Source organism: Balaenoptera musculus, chromosome 1 (assembly GCF_009873245.2).
Source record: "Balaenoptera musculus isolate JJ_BM4_2016_0621 chromosome 1, mBalMus1.pri.v3, whole genome shotgun sequence".
Classification (NCBI taxonomy): Eukaryota; Metazoa; Chordata; class Mammalia; order Artiodactyla; family Balaenopteridae; genus Balaenoptera; species Balaenoptera musculus.
Genome location: NC_045785.1, coordinates 19,065,244 through 19,086,002, shown reverse-complemented (window position 1 = coordinate 19,086,002; position 20,759 = coordinate 19,065,244). Strand labels below are relative to the sequence as shown.

Sequence of the window (20,759 nt, the reverse complement as noted above, 5' to 3'; positions counted from 1 at the left end):
TCTCCCGGATTGTCTTCTCAAAGTTTTATGGTTTTACCTTTCATATTTAAGTCCTTACTTTACATAAAACAGATGTGTATGAGGTGCCCCCCCCTCACCCCAGTAACCACTATCTCTTTTTCTATCACTCTAGATTAGACTGTATTTTTTAGCATTTTATATAAATGTACTTTTGGTGGGGGGCGGGGGGGAGAGGTCCAGGTGTATTCCCTGAGCATAATCATTTTGAGATTCGTATTACTGGGTTTTTTGTGGTCCTTTTTATTGTCAAGTAGAATTCCACTGTAAGGATGTTTACCCATGTACCTGCTGATGGGCATTTGGGCTGTTTCTAGTTTTGGACTATTAGGTATAAGGCTGCTATGAACATTCATGTACAGATTTTGAGTAGATATATGATTTTATTTCTTTTGGGTGAATACCTAAGAGTGGAATGGCTGAATTGTATGACAAGTATATGATCAACTTTTCAGAAACTGATTTTCAAAGTGATTGTACCATTTTACATTTACACCAACAGTGTATGAGAGTTCTAGCTGTTCCACATTCTCACCAACATTTGGTATGGTCAGTCTTTTTAACTTCAGCCATTGTACTGGGATACAGTATTATCTCACTGTAGTTTTAATTCACATTTCCCTAATGACTACTGATACTGAGCACCTTTTCCTAAGTTTATTTGCCATCTCTATAACTTCTTGGGTCAAGTGTCTATTCCAATCTTTTCCCACTTTTAACTTGGGCTATCTTTCTTATTAAGTTGTAAGAGTTCTTTTATGTATTCTATATAGAAGCCCTTTGTCAAGTCTATGTCTTTCAAATATTGTCCTTGCTTTCCTTTTTCATTTTGAAAGAGTATCTTTTGAAAAGCAAGTTTTTTTGTTTTGTTTTTTTGTTTTTTGTTTTTGGATGAAGTGTTGACTCCATGTGTTGATTTAAAAAAAAACCTTTGTGCTTTTTCAGGGAGATCAGCTCGGTGCTTTGTGACCACCTAGAGGGGTGGGATAGGGAGGGTGAGAGGGAGGGAGACACAAGAGGGAAGAGATATGGGGATATATGTATATGTATAGCTGATTCACTTTGTTATAAAGCAGAAACTAACACACCACTGTAAAGCAATTATACTCCAAAAAAGATGTTAAAAAAAAAGAAATGTATCAAGTATAAATGCACATAAGTATAAAAAATAAAGACAATAAATAACTTTAAAAAAACCCCACAAGTTCAGTGCCCCCCCCCACCCCCGGGCTGCCTCCCGCGCTCCCGCCGCTGGGCCCTCGGCTTCCGAGGAGCCGGCAGCTCCCGACCCTGCGAAGATGGCGAGGAGGAGCCGCCACCGCCTCCTCCTGCTGCTGCTGTGCTACCTGGTGATCGCCCTGGACTATCATAAGGCCTATGGATTCTCTGCCTCAAAAGATCATCAAGTAGTCACAGCAATAGAGTATCAAGAGGTTATTTTAGCCTGCAAATATCCAAAGAAGACCATTTCCTCCAGATTGGAGTGGAAGAAACTGGGGCACAGTGTCTCCTTTGTCTACTATCAACAGGCTCTTCAAGGAGATTTTAAAGATCGAGCTGAGATGATAGATTTCAGCATATGGATCAAAAATGTTACGAGAAATGATGCCGGGAAATATCGTTGTGAAGTTAGTGCCCCATCTGAACAAGGTCAAAACCTGGAAGAGGATACACTCACTCTAGAAGTATTAGTGGCTCCGGCAGTTCCATCATGTGAAGTACCCAGTTCTGCACTGCGTGGAACTGTGGTGGAGTTGCGATGTCAGGACAAAGAAGGCAACCCGGCTCCTGAATACATGTGGTTTAAGGATGGCATCCGTTTGCTAGAGAATCCAAAACTTGGCTCCCCAAGTGCCAACAGCTCATACACAATGAATACAAAATCTGGAACTCTGCAATTTAATACTGTTTCAAAACTGGACAGTGGAGAATATTCCTGCCAAGTCCGTAATTCTGCTGGACATAGCAGGTGTCCTGGGAAACGAATGCAAGTAGATGACCTCAACATAAGTGGCGTCACAGCAGCTGTAGTAGTTGTGGCCTTAGTGATTTCTGTCTGTGGCCTTGGTGTGTGCTATGCTCAGAGGAGAGGCTACTTTTCAAAAGAAACCTCCTTCCAGAAGAGTAGTTCTGCATCTAAAGCCACTGCAATGAGTGAAAATGATTTCAAGCACACAAAATCCTTAAAAGAAGTCCACCTTTGCGATGCACCAAAACCACAGTTGTTGCACTATTAAAAGATTATAAAACTCTGCTTTGTCTTACATTTGCAAAGAGGTACACAGGAGGTGAAATTGGTGTTTCATTATAATCTTTATGACTGCTACATCACTTGAAATTTTTATTTTACACAAATAGTTTTGTCAGCAGCTAAAATACAGTCTGGCTTCTTGTGTCTGGACAAAGTTAAAGGAGTCAAAATACTATGTAATATTCTGGGGCTTGTGAAATGTTCAATATCGTAACTTCTAGAGTAAGTTACTAAAAACATATCATACTGGTTGTGAAATTAATCCGCAGAGCATGAAAATATAAGCTGTATGCACCCTCTGTGCAAGAGTCTGATTTAGAGGGTTCAGAAAATACTCTGACAGATGCAAAAGGAACCTCTGGTCTCATTTCTCCCAGAATCCTCCTTTTCCCCCTAATACAATGCTTATTCTGTTGCTCATTTATCACTAATATATTAACAGAAGGGAAGTGGCAGGAAGGGTCTTATACCCAAGGATTTGTACTTTTTGTTTACTTTCATGTCTGAGAACCAAAAGCAACATGAAGAAAAACACCTAAGGACCAGAGCTCACTCACCTGGTGTGTGTCATTGACTTCTTCATTAAACATCTTTCTGAGAGTTAAGCACAAACCCAAGTGTCTTACTTCACCCCCAGAGCTGCTTGTTGCTATTTCCTTCCCCTAAGACCCCTCTGAAGAGGATCAGTGACTTTGACATCAGAACTCGCCATTGGAACCAACACACATAACCCTACAGATACTTGTCCCTGCGTGATGGTGACTTCACATCTCTCTGTCTATAAAAATCGTGCAGTGAAATTTTGCATTGAGCCGAGTCCCTTGCTGTTACGGCCAGTGGTTTTCCAACCCTGCTTATGGCAAAGTCAGCGATATGGAGGGGAGGAGTGGTTGCCTGACAAGTAAAATGAGATGAAACAGCTCAGTGTAGCTCCTGGCACCTGGTGCTACGCTTGATACATAGAAAACACAGGAGAAATGAAATGAAAAATGGGTCCGATCATCTGGTTTCTAAACTGATAGATCAAAAAGACCTCCAGCTAGTGTTACGAAGTGAAAATTCCAATGATGCATGCAATAGGGAGAGTAATTAGACTGTGTTAAAAGCATAATCATCCAGAACTTTTGATTATTCGTTTCATATTGAAAAGACAATATGGCTAGGGCACTTCCAGTTCCAGGCAAATCTAGACGAAAAGGTCCCTCACTACCTTTGACAACTTTGAACATGGTTAAACTGCTTTTAAAGGAGTCCACTCTTTTTGCCCAATAGGCGGAGCATATCGCCAGGATCCACAGGATAGGCAATTGGATTAAGTACTCACGAAGTGCCGAATATGTGCCTGGACACCAGGTCACTGGGAAGATGCCTGTTGTCACACTGCCCCCACTTGTCTGTGACATTCAGTGATTCTCACCAGACCCCTTCCAACAGTTTCCGTAAAGGGCCTGGTAGTAGATATTTTAAGACATGTAGGCCATATGGTCCCTGCTATAACTGCCTGTACTGTACTCAACTCTGCCATTTTTCATGTCATTGTATTGTAGCATGAAAGCAGCCACAGACAATACTTTTAAAATGGTCATGTTTGTGTTCTTAAAACAGCAGGCAGACAGGATCTGGCCCACATGCATAGTTTCCCAACTCTCGGTGGTGAAGCATGAAAAGAAAAAAAAACAAAAAACTATCATTATAATTCTTAGAACATTTTGATTTTGTTTTCGTGAAGTAAAATTGTGTTTTATAAAGGTTAGAGCATTAGTATCTTTAATAGCAAGTTTTGTTTTGTTTTAATTATTATCATTGTAACTAGATTTATTTTTACTTGGGGGTTTAACCTAACTAAATCTGGAACAACTGTTTTTCAATACAGCCTTGCAAAAAACTTCATCTCACAGGTGGTGTTGTTTGATTAAAGTCTACATTAATTAAAAAAAAAAAAACCCACAAAAAACCTTTGTGCTTTTTGTGTCATATTTAGGAAATCTCAGCCATACCCAAGGTCACTAAGATTTTCTCCTATGCTTTCTTGTAGATGTTTTATAGCTTAGTTCTTACGTTTAGGTCTATGATCCACTTCAAGTTAATTTTTGTATGTGAGACAAGGGTCAAACTTCATTTTTTATCCCATATGGCTATCCCTTTGTTCCAGCACCCATTGTTGAAATGAATATCCTTTCCCCTGTGCACTGAAAACTATAAGACGTAGTTTGAAAGAAATTAAAGACCCATATAAGTGGAGAGATATAACTCTTCTCCTTGGGGAATCACCTTTCTGACACTACTGGCTCTCTCCACGTATGTTTAGTCCCTATTTCATTAATTCCTGCTCTTTATTCTTTTCTTTGAGTTTTGTTTCTATCACCTTAAGATGGATGCTTACTCCATTAGTTTTTCAACTTTTCTCATTTTTAATATGAGCATTTTAAAAATATACATTTCTCAGTATTATTTTAGCTGTCCCCACGCGTTTTAATATATATTATTTTCACTATCATTTGATTCTAAATACTTTAGTCTAATTTCCATTATGATTCTTCCTTGTCTCATGAATTGTTTAGATGTTTCTTAAATTTCAAATAAATTTCAGGGAAGTTCAGGTTCAGCTTGAACTTCACATCCAGCCTCAGGCTTCTATTGGAGTAGAGAGAACTGCACGTGCCAGCCTGTAGACGGTCCGATGGCCCCGTCAGGGACAATGTCGTCCACATGGTGGTATCTCTCCTGTGACTTCAGTGACCGAGCACTGGCTTTGATGAACAAGTACAAAAGCCACCTCTGCATTTGCGAGGGGGACATGAGTACACACCAGCCATTCCTGAGGACCAGAGGCTCTCTGCTCATTGGCCTTTAGCATGGGTAAAAGACTCCTTTTTGCATCTAGTAACAGACTCTTCACTTCTTCAAACATGAGACCACAAAAGGAAGACCTAAGGAGGAATTCACAGCCTGGACAGATCGCTTCAGCAAGGTCTTGTGGCTTCCACCAGCCACCTATCTTCTGAGCACAGAACTCTGGAGCTCGGCTGTCTGCGTTTAACTCCTGGCTCCATTATACATCTGTGTGACCTTGGGCAAGTTACTCAATTTTGCTGTGCCTACAGTTTCCTTATCCATTAACTGAGGAGAGTAAAAGTACTCACTTCATTGGGTTATTGGTGATAGAAAGAGAGACCATTTAAAGGTCTTAGAACAATACATAGGGAGTATTATCACTATTATTAACAGAAATAGGTAGAGCTGTTGCAATAATCCATTTGCCATTCTGTGGTCGCAAAAATAGCTGTTCTACTGTGTGATGTGGATTCCCCAGGAAGGAGGTAAATACACAGCGATAACAGGATGAACCAGAGAGCAGGTACCACGGAGGTCGCCAGTGGAAAATTAAAACCTGCCCTTCCTGACAGTCCTTTAGTGTAATTCAGATGCGTCGAGCTGAGGGAGCAGTCACCTAGGAGACATGCCCTCCCAGGAGACTCGGTTGCAGTGGGTGATACAGTGAACCACTGATTAACAGAATCAGTGTCCATCTTCCCAGGATTCTTCTGAACTTGACCTATGACCCTGACCCTTTGAAGCAGAGGACCCTGCTTCTCTGTTATGACACTGAGGACTCTGCATTACTCTGCTATGAACTTTGACTTGAACTGAGGGAGAGGATAGCAGGGTTTTTTTTTTATTATAGCAATAAATTGAATTGTACATACTGAAAAAATACACTATTTCCATGCCAGTGGCTTTTAATCTTCCTTATTAATTTTGTCTTTTTGTTTTGTTTTCTATTTCATAAAGTCAACTGTTGGGTGATGGCCTTGGAGTTGCTTACTATGTATGTATTCATGGCGCCAAGCTTGCACAGAATGAAAAGCCACTTAAAACAAATGGAAACGGCTGATATGAAGCTAACACGGTATGCATGAAAACGTGGAGGAGCAAGACACGACTCCTCTTCATCAAGGTCAGTTACGTACAAAGACCAAGAAACATTTCATTCTCGGGCTTGTCCATGTGCTTAAGGATTGGCAGTAACTTGAGCTCTGTTCTATTTCTTTGGTCTCCATCTAGATCTTTGTGTGTACGTGTCTTGATAAATTCTTTCTCGCTGTTCATCCACTCACTCATTCAATAAGATCAGGTACTATCTTAGATATTGAGGCTAAAACAAGGAACAATATTGATTGTGTGATTTATTCCAGGGTGGACGTTCATTTCCTTTCTGGTGGTGTTTTCTTCACGGACATTAGAGAATGAAGGTGATTTTTCAAGTTAGGGACCCATCTTTCCAAAGACATGTAAACTTGAAAGAATGTCAGAAACAAGTCTGAGAAGGAAGTATATTATTTGTTCCTTTAAAAAGAATACGGCATCCTTCCTCTTCCTGAACATTCGGTTCAGAAGCCTTCAGGTGTAGCCAAGTAAGGTTGGTGTGTCCACGCTGATGGGGAGCAGGGAGCCTCAGCGGCCTGGAGCAGGGTGTCAGATACAGGTGGGTTAGGGGGGGCAGACACCGGGGAGGGAGGCAGGCCCAGCATGGGGTGCGGGAGCCCAACAAGGATGAGGACAGTGTGCCCACACAGGGGGAGCCCAACACAGGGCGCTGAAACTCAGCGGGGTGAGGAAGGTGTCCGTGCGGGAAGACTGCCCAGAGCAGGGCAAGAGGGAGGGTATCCAGCAAAGGGGCGGCTGATGGCGTGAGAAGGCTGAGGAGGGGACCTGCTCAGGAAGGCAATCCAGCCTGGAGCTCGGAGCCCAAGTGGGTAGGGATGTGTCTGCAGGAGGGCAGCACAGGACACTGGATCCCAAGCAGGGTAAGGAGGGCACCCGCAGGAGTATCAGAACACAGGTGGGGTGAAGGGGACTTTCCTGTGGTGGGTCTGGGTGCAGGGTGGGACCTGGCATGGGGTGTTGGAACACAGGTGGGTATCCTCATGGGAACGGGGTGGGTGGTGATTTAATTTAAGGTGATACAGAAGAAGTGATTGAATAAGTAACTATAATAAGATAATGGAAACTAGTTTTCTCTCTGTCAGAGAAAGGAGTTACAGATTTGAAAAGGAAGAAAACTAGAAACAATTCTTTAGTGTTGGACTGGAGTTGGAAGTATACGTGTGAACACAGGTATGTATGCAAATATGTTCATATGCACATAGTTCCCACCTCTGTGCCAGAGGCTTAAGAACAGTGAGACTCCGAGAGCACCTGGCACACACAGCTAACTCCTATCTCAGTTCCCAAAGATGACTGTTCTCCATTGAAAGGAATCAGGGCTCCTCAGAGGAATGGCTGATTCCAGCGCTGGGGCAGGGAGAGTACAAGATAATTCTGGAATAGTTTGTTATGCTAGAAAGTTTAAAGAGGTACCCAAAGAGTGATGGGCACATGTCAAAAAGACACAGAGACCACCTGGAAGGGGCAAGCGCTGGCCAAACCTGGGACGAAAGTGAGCATAAAATCATGACAGTAACAGATTATAACCAATGAATGAAATAGGAAACCACGAATCTTGCTGATATGAGTAAATATGTTTAAAACTTGACGGGGATACAGGATATTTACTTTCATAGTAACTCCCACAAAGTACTTATTAATTACAAGGAAAAAAAGAATAACTCAACAGTGCAGAAACCTGGAAGACACTGTCTTAATCAAGGGCTCAAAGTGAATTTCATCAGTAATAGGACAAGTTAAAGATGGATGTGAGAAGAGGACAGCATCACTTCTATGATGTTCCTGCCGAAGGTGCACAACCTGACTCTGACCCTGAAGAAACATCAGCCAAACCCAAACTGAGAGACGGGCTACAAAACGATCAGCCTGCAGTCTCCTAAAGTGTGAGCATCCTGAAAGGCAGGGAGGACTAGGAATTGTTTCAGACTGAAAGAGACCTGACAACTGAATGCACTGCTTGATAAGGGACTGGATTTTTGTTGTTGTTATAAAGGACATTGCTGGAACCACCGGCAAATTTGAGTGGGGTCAGAGAATTAGAACAATGTATCAATGTAGTCAGAGAATTAGAACAATGTATCAATGTTAATTTCCTGAATTTTGTTTCTTCTCTTAGAATGCCCTTGTTTGTAGCAAATACAAATTAAAACATTGTGGGTGATGGCTACAATTGCTGGCAACTTACTCTTAAAATGGTTTTGGGAAAAAAGTCGTTTGTACACCCAAACCAGTAAAAGTATTTCAATATGCACTGCCAATATACTTTATTTATTTATCTACTTTTAAATTTATATACATACACACATACCCATACACACACATATTATGGATATGTTGTGCTATCCCAATATAATATGCCCTATAAAACTTATAAAAATAGAAATGTAAATCAGATAAGAAAATAAAACAAACAGAAAAGACATGGTTACTGAAGTTAATTTAGGAGGGCTCAACATAAACGCTGGCGAGTGTTGGTACCCTGACCCTGTAGATAATCTTCCCAGTTTTTTATTCATCACATATTTAATGCACAGCAAGGCTCAAAAGCTGGGCTCTGTGCCAGGCAGTATAGAGGCGACACACATGCCTATCGGAGCTCGCTCACTCCTGAATTATCCCGCCCTCCCCCATGGGAGCACCCTGCTTCGGAGAGATTAGAAACACATACACATGGGTAATCTAGATGTTTCTTAGAACCCAAGGACCTTAAATCCTACCTTGATTTGGGGACTGGCAGATCTTTTCCAACTGAAATTGAGATTAGTGGGAAAAAAAAGCTTCAATGCATTATTTGTTTTGAGAAAGATAAAAAAGAAAATTATAAGGCATTTCAACTATATAGACACATTAGAGAAAAGTTATTTAAATTATGTTAGGGGACTTCCCTGGTGGTCCAGTGGGTAAGACTCTGTACTGCTAATGCAGGGGTCCCGGGTTTGATCCCTGGTCGGGGAACTAGATCCCCCATGCCACAACTAAGAAGTCCACATGCCGCAACTAAGAAGCCCACATGCCGCAACAAAGATCCCGCGTGCCGCAACTAAGACCCAGAGCAGCCTAAATAAATAAATAAATATTTAAAAAATTACGTTAGGATAAATCTCAATTAAATTATAGGAAGTATTAAATATTATACTGGTTCTTTCTCATTATTCAGTGACTTTAAACGTCACTTCTTCAGACAGGCGTTCCCCAACCACTCTAGTTAAAAACTGTCACCCATCAAGTCACTCTCTACCCCTCCACTATTTTATTTTCTTCACAGCAATACTTGTTATTATCTGAACTTCTGATTCACTTGTTTGCATGTTAAATATCTTTATCTCCTTAATGTTCCATCAGGGCTGGAGAGTCATTGTGTTCACCACTGTCTCCCCAGAACTTTAACTGTGGCTGGCACAATGCTCAGTGAACACTTACTGAATACACAAATCAAGATCGAACGTGGAATCTGTAAACCAATTGTCTCTAAGAACATGACAGCTAACCTGACTCTTCAGTGATCTCTCAATATGGCCGATAATTAGGATACCTAACTAAATGACCTAAGACCCTTTTTAACTCTTGTTTTTGAGACAAAGTATTTACAATGGAAGCTACAAATATACTTGAAGATAACTGAAGATAGCTTCTCCATTTCAAAATCTTATATTTGTGATTTCCTGAACGTTATACATCCGATGCGATGGTCTGAGGACCCAGCGCTAGTCCATGAACTTTGCTACTGGTCCACAACAAGGTTTGGTATAGAAATTGAGAGAAAGGGTCTAGGAACGTTTTAGCAAGTTTACACTGATGTGACATTCTTATTGCATTTTACAAATCTGTGACAGTTTGGAGGAAAAACCTGGTCCTTCACTAAGCGATAAATTTGAGAAGCATTCATCTACAGTTTATGCAAAAGTGTGTTAAAAAGGAATAAAAATGTTAACTACCAGACTGGCAAGAATTTTCAATTCTGAAAATATAAAGTACTGGTGATGCTATGGAACAATGGGAACTCTTCTGCATGGCCGGTAGGCATGCAAACAGGTACAACTTTAGAGACTATCTGACAGTCTCCACTAAGACGGTGAAAATGTGCAAACTGACAAGCCAGCAACATCATTCCTGTTTACATACCCCAAGGAGACCCCCCACTCTCACCCTCACATATACAGGACACATACAGAACATTTACAACATCACTGTTGCAATAACAACATCTCAAAAATAACCTAAATGTCCAACATTAGAATGGGTAAATAAAGAATGGTATATTTGTAAAACAGGACAGTATACAGCAAGGGACACTGAACACATATCTCAACATGGATTAATCTTACAAATATAGGGGACTTCCCTGGTGGCACAGTGGTTAAGAATCCGCCTGCCAATGCAGGGGACATGGGTTTGATCCCTGGTCCGGGAAGATCTCGCATGCCGTGGAGCAACTAAGCCCGCGCTTAGCTGCACCACAACTACTGAGCCTGCGCTGTGGAGCCCACGAGCCACAACTACTGAAGCCCGCGCGCCTAGAGCCCGTGCTCCGCAACAAGAGAAGCCACCACGATGAGAAGCCCGCGTACCACAACGAAGAGTAGCCCCTGCTCACCACAGCTAGAGAAAGCCCGCGCAGCAACGAAGACCCAATGCAGCCAAAAATTAATTAATTAATTAATTAATTTAAAAAAACACAAAACTTTGCAGGCCAAAAGGGAGAGTCATGGTATTTAAAAAACAAAAATCTTACAAATATAACATGGAGAAAAAAACATATAATTATGCCATTTATAGAAAATTTTAAATAATGTAAAATTCTATGTATTCCATTAGTGTTATAGTTTTCAGCATACAGATCCTGCACATATTTTGTTGGATTTATCTTTACATGTTTCATGGTGCTACTGTAATGTTTTTTAAGTTTCAATTTCCAAATGTTTACTGCTAGTATAGAGACATATAGTTGATTTTGTATATTGACCCTGTATCCTACAACCTTCTTAAACTCACTTTTTAGTTCTAAGAGTTTTTGTGTAGATTCCTTTCTAAATAGACAATCATGTCAACTGCAAACAGAGCAAAATTTAAAAATAGTATACATACATACACACAGTATTGGGTTGAACCAGAAGAAATGCCAATACAGGTATCCACCACTTTTTGAAAGTTTGCTTTATGCTGCTTTGCTTTTACAAAAGACCTATATTAGTACCTGTTTTCGCTAACTGAAAGAAATCCAAAGAGGATGTTTCCCTTTTACAAAACAAAGGCGAAAATCGCATTCAGCATCTGTTTTGCAGCAGCTGTTACAGAGGCAGTGCACACCGCAAGCGGTGAGAGTGGCACCACCAAGCTCCTTCCCGGGGAACTATCCTTAGCATCTCAGCATCTCAAGCCACCCTAGCTTTGAACTGTGTCTGTGAGCATCTGTGCTTTACCTCGATTTATTCTGTGCATCCTTTGGTAAGATGTGTCCTAAGGAATTGCTTCATTTTATACCATTTCAGCTTACAAAAGGTTTTGTAGAAACACTCTACTTTTGCAGAAAGGGGGAAACCTGTATTTGACCATTTTGGCCTATAGATACACCAATTTCATATGGTTAAACTTAATAAAAAGTTAAAATTGCATGGGAAATGATAAACACGGAGTTCAGGATAACGCTTACCTCTGGGAGAAGACAAAAGGAGTTCAATTTATTAGTCAAATTTTATTTGCTAAATTGGGTGGGCATGTGGTTTTTCTTTATATTGATCTTTATCCTTTTTGCACAAGCTAAAAATTGCCCCTTTTTTGAGAGCCTGAGACAGTGCCTTTACACAGGAGGAATAACCAAACTTGGAAGTTATTCACCTGTGTCTTCCCTGGGCTCCTTGTGAAAGCAGAGGCCAAGGCAAGGGCACACACAGGGAGCTTGTTTTGGGAAGTGACCTCATGTGACAAGGTGGGAACAGGGAAGAAGGGAAAGCCCGTCCTCCTTCTGTCCAGGTTGTGTTACCAAGCTGGTCACCTCTGTGAGCAACTGGGGCTTGATCCTGCTAGGAGCACTCTTGAGGAGCCAGAAGGCAAGGAATTGGTGGCTGGAGAGTAGAGGAGAAGGGACTTACTCACTGGCTTCAGCCCCCCACTGGTCAAGGCTTGCCCTGTGAGATGTTAATTAACTCCCTCACACTGCTACGTCTGCACCTGCATCGATACGGACGAGCATCTTTGCACAGTCAGCAGAGAAACACTGGGACAAAGAGCACGATATCCACAGTGCCACGGAGGCCAGCTGCTGTGAGGTTACACCTGCACACAGGTGAGTACTCTCACAACAGGTGGAGTGAAAACGTGGGCCAAAAGCATACAAAGTGGGGCAAAAGAGGTGCCCATACATATACACAAACATAGTACACACACATATGTACATATTTATATATATTATATATGTATAAAAGCATATTACAAAGAATGATAAAGTCAAGAAAAAGGGGGGGTTGCTTTTTTTTTGTGGTAAAATATACAAAACACAAAATTTACCATTTTAACCATTTTTAAGTGTACAATTCAGTGGCATTAAGTATATTCACACTGCTGTACATAACCACTATCCACCTCCAGAACTTTTCATCATCCCAAATTGAAACTCTGTACCCATTAAGCTGTAACTCCCAATTCCCCACTTCTCAGCGCCCATGGCAACCACCATTCTACTTTCTGTCTCATGTAAGTAGAATCATACAATATTTATCCTCTCGTGTCTGGCTTATTTCACTTAGCATAATGTCTTTCAAGGTTCATCCACAGTATCAGAATTTCATTCGTTTTTAAGTCTGGATAATAGTCCATTGTATGTATACACTGCATTTTGTTTATTAACTTATCCGTTGATAGACGTTTGAGTTGTTTCCACTTTTTGCCTATTGTGAATAATGCTACTGTGAACATTGGTGTACAAATATCTGTTGGAGTCCCTGCTTTCTTTTGTGTATATACCCAGAAGCAAAATCATTGGATCATATGGTAATTCTATGCTTAATTCTTTGAAGAACTGCCATACCATTTTCCACAGCAGTCATACCATTTTATGTTCCCGCCAGCAATGCACAAAAGGTTCCAATTTCTCCATATCCTTGTCAATAATGGGTGTGAAGTATCTCATTGTGAACTTGATTTGTACTTCCCTAATTATTCATGATGTTGAACATCTTTTCATGTGCTTATTGGCCATTTATACATCTTTGGAGAAATGTCTATTCAAATCTTTTGCCCAGTTTTCAATTAGTTGTATATACCCCATTTGGTTTTTGTTGTTGAACTTTAGGAGTTCTTTATATATTCTGGGTATTAATCCCTTATCAGATATACGATTTGAAAATATTCTCTGCACACGTTTTAAATTCTGATGAAGTCCGATTTATCTATTTTTTCTATTGTTGTCTGTGCTTTTGGTGTCATATCTGAGAAATTAATGCCAAATCCAATGTCAAGAAGCTTTCCCTCTATGTTTCCTTCTAAGAGTTTATAGTTTTAGCTCTTACATTTAGGTCTTTGATCTATTTGGAATTAATTTTTGTATATGGTGTAAGGTAAGGGTCCAACTTCATTCTTTTGCATGTGGATATCCAGTTTTCCCAGCATTATTTGTTAAAAAGACTGTCCTTTCCCCGTTGAATGGTCTTGGTATCCTTGCTGAAAATCATTTGACCATATATGCAAGGATTCATTTCTGGACTCTCTGTTCTATTCAATTGGTTAATATGTCTATCTTTAAACCAGTACCATACTGTTGTTTTTTTTTAATTGAGATATAATTGACAGTAAGTACCACACTGCTTTGATTACTACAGCTTTGTATTAAGTTTTAAAATCAACAAGTGTGAGTCCTCCAACTTTGTTCTTTTTCAAAACTGTTTTGGTTATTTGGGGGTCTCTTGAGAGTCTATGAATTTTAGGATGAGTTTTTCTATTTCTGCAGGAAACATCTTTGGGATTTTGATAGGGATTGCACCAAATCCATAGACTGTTTTAGGCAGTACTGACATCTTAACAATATTAAGTATTCCAGTCCATGGATATGAATATCTTTCCATTTATTTGTGTTGTCTTTAATTTCTTTCAGCAATGTTTTGTAGTTTTCAGTGTACAACTGAAAAATGGGTTCTAAAGCAAGCTCAATACTCTGTTACTCTGAAACTACTGTATGAGACTTGGCTAGGATTTCTTCCAGCTCTAAACTTCTATGATTCTCTAGTGTTTAATCTAGCCTTGAAGTTAACTAAATTTTTACTAATTCTTGGCCAGAATGGCACTACAGATTCAATTAAACAAATATTTACTGAAACCATATTATGTTCCAGGCACTGTTAAAAATACAGTTCACTTTAACATTCTTCCTTTGAATCCCCTTTTGCAATTCTCAAATTTAAAACAAATCACTTTCCTCAAAAGCGTTATTTCTCCTGGATGGAAGGTTGTATTAGAAACACTCAACAACTGATTAGGTCTAAAAACCAGAGACTCAGGGTATTTCAGTTAACTTCCAGATATCATTTATTTTTCTTAAGTAATATTTTCTGTTCTTCTTTAAATGGAGGGTATAGAAACCAAATGCTCGACAGAAAGATTATATTATGCATATGATTATACAGACCACAGAAGAATTTGCGCCAGTGTATCTGAAATCACAATTTCAGATTAAATCTCCTACATACTACTTAACCTCACTCAGCTTATAAGTCTGTTTCTCTACCACAGCTCTGTATCACTAATCCTCCACAAACATCTTACATAATCCATTCATTCAACAAACATTTAACAGGTGTTGCCCCGTACTGGGAACTGTATTAGATGCTATGTGTCACTGATCAAAAAGCAGGACCAGGAGAGCAAGTAGAGATGTCTTAATATACCCCAACCATCATCATTAGAAAAATAAATCAAATGTCGTATGGTGAGTAGGTCAGTGGAAACAGTTTCATGTGCGAAGGGTAGTGCTTTGCGAAGAGACTAATCCAAAAGCCACATGCGTTTCTTTATAAAGTCAGTCCTATCTGGAATGCTGCTTTGCATCAACATTTACTGAGTCCCCTCAGACACACAGACCTAAATCAGAAAGGAGAATCACTCCAGTTTCTCCCATCATAAAAACCTAAATTGCATTTTGAAGACCTCTCATGTTCAAACCAGAAGGCTGCTCAATTTTTCCTTATTTTAAGAAAGGGAAAACTGGGGTTAAAAATGTCAAGTTAATAAAATCACACTGGAACAAATTCCAATCTGTTACAGAAAAATTAGGTACTAAGCCTGCAGTGCTCCAGATGGAGCCACTGATTAGCTGAGCACATGTATAAAAACTAGCAACCGTGCTGCAGCAGAAACAGAAATCACGAGATAAGCCTTTTCCTCGGTTTATTCTTCTTACAGTTTACTATATTCTTTACTCTTCCTCCCCCACCTCACGCAATTTTCAAGAAAAACTGATGAAAATGTAGAGCCCAAATCCAGCGATCTAAAATGAAGATTCACCTTCACATGACAATGGCACCTGTGTTACTCAGTCTACCGTTCAAAAGAGGGTAAAAGCTCATTCCAACAATTATAAAATTATCAAGACAAAAACCTTTTCAAACCAGGAGAAAAAACTAAATTTCTTTCGAAAATAAAGCATTTAACTGCAATCAGAATTATTCTGCCCATAATCCGTCAGACGTGGTTTTTGTTTTGCTTTGTTTTTTGCACGTATGTGGATGACCTGCACAAACAGGTTATTCCAGAAGAAACGAAAGCAAAATAAGACACTGATAGTGAGAAGCAAACTATAAAGAAAACATTTGATTCTCCCTACACTTTATATCCAATTAATGATCCATATATAATTTTATTATATAAACATTTTATATTCTGCAGCTTCAGATATTATCATGAAGGTTTTTATATAAAATTTACTATGAGTTAAGAACTGTATGTAATGTGAAGTCCACTGAACTGCTGCTAGAATTTCTGGTGATATGACTTCCAATATAAATTTAGGTTAGATACAACCTCAAGTGGTTGAAAAATTGAAAACCAACCAGAATTCATCACTTCGGCCAGTTAAACAAATCCCTAGGCTACAGTATAAAAAGAAAAACCTGGGACAGATAAGATTGTGAGGTTTCTTGAAAAATTCTTACGAATTTTAAGATAAACTAGCAATACATGTGGTTTCTCACAACAACAAACAACAAAGTCAATGTAATTATTTATTACATGAAAATTTAGAGCTCTTAAAACGTATGAGAAAACTAGGAAGAATGATTTCACAATGTCTACACTGTGACTGAACTTGGGAAAGAAAATAGCATTTGTAAATGAAAACAAACCCAAACGGTAAAAACCTGGCGGCTGCCACCCTCTCCCGCTCCCCTTCCAGGTCTCCTGCACCTCTAGGCTGGTTTCCACAAGCGCACCCCAACGGGCCCTGCTTTTGGCTCTCCTGCCACCACTCTGCCCTTCACAGGTTGTGGCTGACCTTCCCAATGTGTAATTCTGACTGCCACTCCTTTGCTCAGAGGCTACTGACCACAGAAGGGCAAGCTCCTTGAGTCTGCAGGGTGCCCCACACTCACCTTTCCAGCCCGATTGCTCTTGACTTTGGCTACATCTCACCTCAGTGCCAGCCACACAGAACTGCTCGCTACTCCCTGCAGGAAGCGGTCCATGCTCTCCTGATTCAGCTCTTTCGCTCATTCTGTTCCCTCTGGCTGGAATTGCCTTTCCCTTCCCTGCTAAACTCCTACCCAACTCACACAGCTCCTCTGCAATGCCGTCTCCCTGTAAGATCTTTCATTCCAGCTGGCTGTGATCCTACTCCTCTGTTACCTCAGTACTTTCAAGTGTCTCTAAAGGCACGAGTATTCTATCTTACATCAAATTACTGATCATCTCCACTGCAGGACTGTAAACTCTCTGTGGCAGAAGCTGTTTAAATTCCCTGAAGCAACTGGTACAGTGCCTTGCACACCGGAGCACTCAAGTACGTACTGAGTCAAACTATATCAAGTTCTGCTCCATGAGAGTCACTGGAAGGAAAATACTTTGAGGGCATAGATAGCAAATTAAAAGGATCATGATAGGATTTTTAAACGAAGTCTTAGAACATGCAAAATTCATACCAGTGGCAGAAATATTTTACTTTTGTAGGACTAAGACCCACAAGCTTTTGTGAGGTCACGACGGAACCAAAAGCGCACACACAATCTCTTTTTCCAGTTAAATAATGAATGAACTAAAGAAGAGTAACCTTTTAAAAAAATAAACTCAATCATTTTGCCCTGGCCAGGTTGTAGAAAGTAAAAGAAGAAATACTAACAACTCTGTTAAAATGAAATCATAAATAGTCCTAATTATGTAATTAGCCCTAGAAAAAGGCTTAAAATAATTCCTTCTTTTGTGAATTTACTCCCAAGTAATAGGAAGCCAGGCTAAAAATCACTTAGCTTCTCTTTAACCACAGGCTCCAAAAATGAATGACTGCATGAATAAATGGATGAACTTAACAGGACTTGATTCAGAGTTCGCTAGAACCCAGTACTTCTCAAAATGCCTGTGGGGAAGGACTGGATTTTAAATATTTCCTATCTGTTGCAGACTGATAGTCTCATAAAGCATAATAAAAATGCCCCAGTAATGTCTAAAGTTTGGTGCACACTTCTCTACCTGTCACGGACCAGTAATAAACTTTGCAAACAGGCAGCCACGTGCTGTTTCCCCAAACCCGCACACATTTAACACACTACCAAAGGCAGGGAAAGGTAGGGTACATGCTTACCTTCTGCTCTGGCACCTCAAACACAGCTTCATGGACACTGCAAGCAAAAAGTGAGGTAGGCAGATCACTTAAATCCATCATTTCTTCCAAATCATCTTCATTTTCACCAAAAATCATCTCTTCTTCTTCTTCTTGGTCACTGCTACAGAGATCTGACTGGCTATCATTCCAAGATTTCATAGTGTCCCTCAGCATTATCCCCTAAAAGCAGGTCTTTTCCGTTCTTAAAGTTCTAAGATGTCTACCAGGCATCTACTGTTAAAAAAAAGAAAACAACAGAGGTAAGACTTTGAAGGCCCAATAATGCTCCAATTAATTCTCAAGACAGCGACTCATCAAATGAAGCAATTTTATTCAGGAAAGATCAATCAAAGTTTAAACCTCATTACAGTCCTCATAAATGAATTCTATACCTACTAATTTGCTTTGCTTAGCATACTTTATGTAATATATTTCACTGGCAGCGACATATTCCGAAAAAAAGGCTGCAAGTTTTCTAGTGAAATGGAGCTGGGGGAATAATACGAAATGAAATATTATCAACATGTACACCAGTTTACAAGCAGTAGGAAGGAAAATGTGAACCAGAACTGCCTTTGCATATTTGTTTGGGATTTAGGTCTGCAACACTGAAATTGGCAGAGCAGAATAAAACCCACACTGATTCACTCACCATCTGCACCCTAAAATATGGTCTGCAATAAGCTGACTTTACCTTTTTTAACCAATTTGTTCTTTTTGAATACACTCTCGAAGAACTAAGTTACACAGAACCAAAAGTTCTATACAAAGTTGGTCTTTGTTAATATCAGAAATATTTACAACAGGCAAAATCTGACATAGAAGACAATTTTTAAAATGTCCTTTCTCTGAATGCTTAAAAATCAATAATTTTAACCCCAAAGCATGGAGCTGATAGTGTCCCACTGTTAAATAATGAACAGAGTCTGTCTTATAGGACTGTTTATGTGCATTTTTTTCTCTTCTGATGAACTGCACTCCACACCCACCAAGCAGAGTGCCTTGAACATAACACATTTCAAGATCCTGGAATTTAAGTAATACTTATCAGGCACAGAAAAATTAAGTGAGCATGATTATTACTACCTCAATATTACCTTTGTGATTTTCTCTTTTATTTCAAAGAACACGAAGTTGCAAATATATTGCTTATATAGAAAACAGTACAGAATGTTAATTATGGGAAAAAATAGTGATTTTTTTTCCCCGTTATTCCACTATATCAATCAGGAAAGAATAATTCTAAAAAGTAAAATCTTTACTTGTTTTCAGAAACATTTTCCGAGTGTCTACTGCATGCCAGGTACACAGAGCTATGAGATGAATAAAACATGGTTCTTATCCTCAAGGAGATCCCACCAAAGCAAGAATTTCTTCCCTTCAATAATACCCCAAAGGGACCTTGTTCCATTAACTGGCTCCTATACTTTTAATTTCTCCGTCTCCACCCATTCATTCCTCTTCTTCAGCAAACATACCTCTTCAAGGTTCCCCACCCCACCCCGGCCCAATCTTGAAAAAAGAAAACCTTCCATTTGGAGTCTGCCTGCGCCTCGATCTACCTCCCTCTGTCTCTGCTTCCCCTTTCCTACCAGCTTCCTGGGAAGAGGAGTCTCCTGAACTCCAGTCACCCCTGAATTCAGGGCAGCTGGACTCCTGCCCCCCCACCTCCAGCTAAAACTGCCCCCACTGGACAGCAACAGCCTCTTCGTGGTGTCCTAACCCCAGGCCTCTGCCTGTCTCTGCAGCTTGGGACCCACCGCCTACCCATTCCTTCTGGGATGTCTCTGTGCCCCTGCCCTTCCCGGGCTCCATCTTTCCCGGCTCTCCTTCCTTGCCAGCTGCCCTTGTCACTGGCTCCTCTTTCCCTACTCACCCTTTACAACGTCTCTTCGAGGTTTCAACCCCATCCTCTTCTTCATCTTACTCTTCCTGGGTGGTTTTATCCAGGCCCAAGCATTTTAACTACTCCACCACCAGTGTTTCTCAACTTTGTTTCCTGCTTCCCCGGGGTTCACACACACAACACATGTATATCAATACAGTCTCTCGCTTCAATAATTCTTAAGCCGGGAAAGATGTCACCGAAATTGAGGGGGAAGCAAGAGCAGAATCTTGGGCATCGGAGGGGATGGTGCATTGAAAAACGACAGGATCCCGAAAGATTCTCATCTGCCCCCAGGTCTTTCCTGCCTGTGCACACTGAACTCCACCTCTCTCTCCTGAGTTCTAGACTTGTATTTTTAGCTTTCCTTTGAATATACCTATCTGGTGCTACAACTGTTTAAAACTTATTCCTTTAAGTAGATGATTGTGCTGGAAATCTCCGATCTGGACAGGGGCGTGCTGGGGGGAAAATGGTATCTCACTGTGACTTCCATTGTAATCTTTTCTTTTTTTTAAATTTTTTAAAAAAAATTTTTTTATTTTTATGGCTGTGTTGGGTCTTCGTTTCTGTACGAGGGCCTTCTCCAGTTGCGGCGAGCGGGGGCCACTCCTCATCGCGGTGCGCGGGCCTCCCACTATCGTGGCCTCTCCTGCTGCGGAGCACAGGCTCCAGACGCGCAGGCTCAGTAGCTGTGGCACACGGGCGCAGCTGCTCCGCGGCATGTGAGATCCCCCCAGACCAGGGCTCGAACCCGTGTCCCCTGCACTGGCAGGCAGACCGTCAACCACTGTGCCACCAGGGAAGCCCTGTAATCTTTTCTTTAAGACTAAGTTGTCAGCTAGAGTCCGTAGCTTTGT

At 40.5% G+C, this 20,759-nt stretch overlaps 2 protein-coding genes and 1 non-coding gene across 5 annotated transcripts in view; 2 read left to right on the top strand and 1 right to left on the bottom strand.

Annotated features, from left to right (window-relative positions):
- Positions 1-20,759, bottom strand: part of RCAN3 (RCAN family member 3) — a 31,395-nt gene that overhangs the window by 5,748 nt on the left and 4,888 nt on the right. Inside the window, exon 2 of one of the 3 annotated variants that reach the window (XM_036864866.1) lies at positions 17,994-18,248. In XM_036864866.1, coding sequence (XP_036720761.1) covers positions 17,994-18,188 — 195 coding nt within the window. In that variant the 5' untranslated portion in view covers positions 18,189-18,248. Of the gene's footprint in view, positions 1-17,993; positions 18,249-20,759 lie in introns of those variants that run through there. The other 2 variants (XM_036864874.1, XM_036864883.1) reach the window with 2 other exon arrangements.
- On the top strand, positions 1,219-2,871 carry LOC118901598 (junctional adhesion molecule B-like). Its single transcript, XM_036864851.1, has one exon. The coding sequence runs from the start codon at positions 1,317-1,319 to the stop codon at positions 2,253-2,255; it is 939 nt and encodes a 312-aa protein (XP_036720746.1). The 5' UTR covers positions 1,219-1,316; the 3' UTR covers positions 2,256-2,871.
- TRNAS-GCU lies at positions 9,100-9,172 on the top strand. The gene has a single exon. It is a non-coding gene; the product is annotated as a tRNA-Ser (tRNA).